The sequence below is a fragment of the Nannospalax galili genome, unplaced genomic scaffold (assembly GCF_000622305.1).
Source record: "Nannospalax galili isolate Female #2095 unplaced genomic scaffold, S.galili_v1.0 scaffold1200, whole genome shotgun sequence".
Classification (NCBI taxonomy): Eukaryota; Metazoa; Chordata; class Mammalia; order Rodentia; family Spalacidae; genus Nannospalax; species Nannospalax galili.
Genome location: NW_008347131.1, coordinates 2,351,048 through 2,355,873, shown reverse-complemented (window position 1 = coordinate 2,355,873; position 4,826 = coordinate 2,351,048). Strand labels below are relative to the sequence as shown.

The window sequence follows — 4,826 nt, the reverse complement described above, 5'->3', positions numbered from 1 at the left end:
GATTCACATGGCAACAGCTTTCTTAACAAAAGTTCATACTTAGGTATGGGTTACATACTTAGGAATATTTAGGCTAGGGAAATACCCAAGTTGAATCTTTAGGTAACTTTGCACAGTATGGAGATTTTAATAATATTAATTCTTCTAAAGCATGGACATGGAATATATTTCCATTTGTTTCTGTCACCTTCAATGACCTTCATCAATGTTTTATAGGCCTCAGTACACATACATTTCCAGTTTTCACCCCTTCAATTAAATGAGCTCCTAAATATTTAATATTTTATACTACTGTAAATAGAATTTGATGTTTTAGTGTTCTACCACACTGAGTTCAATTTATGCTACCCAAAACTCCTATATTTTAAATAATTATTAGAGAATTTCATACATGTATGCATTGTATTTTGATTCTGTCCACCCCCATCACTCCCCACGACCCACAGATCCATTCTGCACCATCCCATCCAATAACCACTCCTTCAGCCTTCTCCCAACTTTGTGTCTTCTGCCTCTCTGCACTGTGGTGGGCATGTTCTGTCAGTACTGAGTGGTCCAGCTGCACTCTGGCCTGTCTGTCACTCCAGGACATAGCTCCTATTTACAAGTCTAAGTCCCCCATTATTCCAGTGACAGACTCACAACTTGTCAATATGACATTTTTTATGTGACATGTTTACATGCTTGTTCTGCCCCAAGAAAACATAAAGAACTCCACCATGCAGCAGATAACAGCTACGTATTTCAAAAATATTGTAATCCAAGTATTCAGGGAGGAGCTTATTCTCAAAATATGTACCTCCATTAGCTATTTATCATATAATCACAGGTGATTCTTTACTCTGATATTATTCTTTTTTATAAATTCTTTTATTGATTATTTTTCTTTTATGTGTATGAGTACGTTGCCTGCAAGTATGTAAGTGCACCCATGTCGTGAAATGCCCACGGAGGTCAGAAGAGGGTGTCAGATCCCTTGGAACTGGAGTTACAGATGGCTGTTACCCACCATGTGGATGCTGGGAACTAAACCTGGGTCCTCTACAAGAGTAGCCAGTGCTCTTAATTGTTGAAGCATCTCTCCAGTCCTGATATCATTAATTCTTAATAAAAATTATTCATTTTTTGCAAAGTTATCTGTTCAAATGTGGAAAGCTGTGTGTTAAACTGATAAAGGGTAACAGCAACGCCAGTCTTATAAGCATAATATGAGTGTCTCTTTTTTATTATATAATCAATATTTAAGAAACAATAACATCCATAAGACAAAGAATGTAATAGGGAGCACAGAGTCCGAAGTATAAGGATATCATTGAACATATTGTTTTCAATAATCAATAAAAATCAACATCTCAATAATATAATATTAACATCAACTCAGTATTCTAGAATCATTTTTTGTAGATTCTAGATCAATTTTAGATTTCCAATTACTTTATAAGTAATTATTGATTAAATATCAATCAGTTGTGATGACAAAAGCATGAGAGAGCTGAAAATAAATCTGTATTGGGCCAAAGTTTAACTTTATGCTTAAGTAGCTATTTGCAAGTAATATCCAACTGCATTATAGCTGACATTCTCAACTATAGATCAAGAAATTTGAACTTGGAGTAGTGAAACAGTTCAGTGGTTAAAAACACCGGCCTCTCTGGCAGAGGACCCTGTCCAGTTCCCAGCACCCACATGGTGGCTAACAACCATCCATAACTCCAGTTCCAGGGATCTGATATCTTCTTCTGGCCTCAGTGGGCATTGCATGCACATGGTGCATTACATACATGTATGCATAACCCTTGTATATAAAACAAAAATGAATTAATCCCCAAACATTTTTTTAAGTGAGACATCTGTATATGCAGTGCACAAGGACCCTGTTTAATTACTATCTGAAGTCAGTTTTGTTCTCCAGAGCTTCCTCATTGCATTCTTTACCTCAGCATTCCTGAGGGTGTAGATTAAAGGATTTAGCATAGGGGCCACCATAGTATAGAAGACAGCAACAGCTTTATCAACTGGCAGTGTGGCCACTGGGCGTAGGTACACAAATATGCAAGGTATAGAGGATAAGACAACTACTGTGATGTGAGACATGCAGGTGGAGAGGGCTTTGCGCCTCCCCTCTAAGCTGTGATTCTTCAGGGAGCGCAAGATGATCACATAGGATCCCATCAAGAGGAGAAAGTTAAACAGGCAGATGAACCCACTGTTGGCAGCAACAAAGAGACCAAGGCTGTGAGTGTCCATGCAGACAAGTTTCAACAAAGGGTATAAGTCACACATGAAATGATCTATGACATTAGGGCCACAGAAGGGCAGCCAGACTGTGAAGAGGATCTGAATAGTTGCATGGAGAAACCCTCCTGTCCAGGCCACTCCCACCAAGAGGATGCATAGCTTGTGGCTCATGATGGTCATGTAGTGCAGAGGTTTGCAGATGGCCACATACCGGTCATAGGCCATCACTGTCAAGATGATGATCTCAGTAGCTCCGAATATGTGTTCTGCGTAGACCTGAGCCATGCATCCATTAAAGGAGATGACTTTGTTTTCTTGAAGGGAGTCCACAATCAGCTTAGGAGCAGAAGAAGAAGTGTAAATTGTGTCGATCATAGAGAGGTGGCTCAGGAAGAAGTACATGGGGGAACTCAGAAGCTGGCTGTTGATGATGGTGACCACAATGAGCAGGTTGCCTGAAAGTGTCACCAGGTACAGAACCAGGAAGGTCACAAACACTGCTTTCTGCATCTGGGGGTTCTGGGTAAGATCTGTTAAGATGAATTCTGACACATTCCTTTTATTCTCCATCTGTGTTGAGTGGTTGAGTTTTTAAAAATGCAGGAAGAAACATTCTACCTTCAGAATAAAAAGGACGGAATAAAGAAACATAAAAAATTAAACAATCTGAAACTCTTCATCTTTGGGACTCTGTAATTTCATAGTAGTGTCTTTTCAAGTCCCAAATCTCTAGACATGGAATGCTCAAACTTCTCTTAGTTGACTCTCCCACTTAACCACAAAAATATTCTTAGAAGAAATAGGACACCCACCCAGAAGAAACAAAGTTAATTTTCTAGATTCAGAGCACCAGTTGTGAACTTCACTTTTACAACAGAATGAGAGAATACAGCCTTTGTAGGAAGCAGTAATTTTGGATCTAAACAAGACTTAAAATTATATATGTGATAAGGCAGATTATAACCATAAAAAGCCTATATACCCATTTTACAAACATAAATTTACTAAAGGAACAATATTAGTAATAATAATTATGGAATTAATATTTGAAGATTATGTATATTTCAAGAATAAAATGAAAAACTTCACATAAAATTTCCTATAGAATGCATTTCTCCATTGTTGAAGCACATGTATGGAAGTTTCTTTACTTCACATCTTTCTTAAAATGCATAGAACTGGAGGATATTTTGGTCAATGCAATAAGCCAAATGCTAATATCATTTGTTCTCTGTCATATGTGGGTGATAAAATCAGGGTCACTATAAAGGTAGAATAGTGATCACTAGAACTGAGAATGCATCGTTCAGTAATAGTCACCAAAACACATTTAAATACAGTCAGTGCTGTGTTCCACAGCACAGTTGGATGACTGCAGTTCACAATAACATATTATGAATTTTATGAAGATCTTATGATGATGAACTCAAAGTCTCCAAACATAAAGAGATGTTAAGGAGAGGAAAATACTAACCACCATGACTTAATCAGTACACATTGTCTGCATGTGTTGAAATATCATGCTATAATCCCATTGATATGCTATGTAGCCATTCAAAGCATGTATCAAAAGAAATTGATAGACAAATGAATATATCTAGGATATTTATTTCAGGAAATGAGATTATGATTGTTTTCTTTTTTTATCATTTTCAGGTTTCTACCGGTTCCATTACTATTTTGTTATCAGACATATATTCTAATTTTTAATTTTGCTTGGAGACCTATAATAGAAATCATAAATAACCTCACTAAAATATGAGAAAACAAACACAGGGAATTGTATATTGGTACATCATGGCACCTGAGAAATACTATCTACATGTGAGTGAAAAAATAGTGCTCATGGAATTGTGATTTCCAGTTCATCAAGTGAGCTTAGGTCAAAGGGCATGAATGGGCACTAGTGATTCAAAGATCAGGACAGAAGATGAGACTGCTTTTTCCATCCCCCAGAACACTTAGCTTCGTCCTGGATATGGTCTTTATTCTACCAGCCAAATGTGGTCTCTGGTTCTAAATAATACCATCAATCAACATTTTATATAAGGGCAGCTAGTAAGCAAAGTCTTGAAATTCAGCTGGAATCCACCTAATACAAAATCTATTTTCTTTTACTTGATAAATAACACACATAATATTAAAAACTGAAAGCAATATTTTAAACTGTTTTATCACTTCTCACTTTCCCAGGGCTTAAGATTCTTTTAAACAAAGAACCAGACAAACAACCCCCAAATGTTATGTTTTCTTAACACACAGGGACCATGGAGGGTTAGATGAGTTGTCCCCATCACATAAGAGTGTGACACTTAATGAAGTAGGTAGGAAGAACTCTTTCCCCATCATCTCAATACTGCTTCATTGGTACTCTGGTCTTACGGCTCCATTACCAGAAACATGGCCTCACACCTGGATAGACCAATGTATCAGTGAATAATGCTTCAAACAACAAAATCTCTGGGAATAAAATTAAGTGCACTTTTAACTTCAAGTTCTTCTCTGGAGAAGGGAGCCCATGGGAGAACCAACAGTGGACTAATAACTGTTTCTGTAACTTTCTTGTAGGTCTATAAGCCAAAGTCATA

The 4,826-nt window shown here is 37.1% G+C and overlaps 1 protein-coding gene across 1 annotated transcript; it reads right to left on the bottom strand.

Moving 5' to 3' along the window:
* Positions 1 to 1,878: 1,878 nt before the first annotated feature.
* Positions 1,879 to 2,820, bottom strand: LOC103742580 (olfactory receptor 4C12-like). Its single transcript, XM_008843674.3, has one exon. The coding sequence runs from the start codon at positions 2,806 to 2,808 to the stop codon at positions 1,879 to 1,881; it is 930 nt and encodes a 309-aa protein (XP_008841896.1). The 5' UTR covers positions 2,809 to 2,820.
* Positions 2,821 to 4,826: the final 2,006 nt, after the last annotated feature.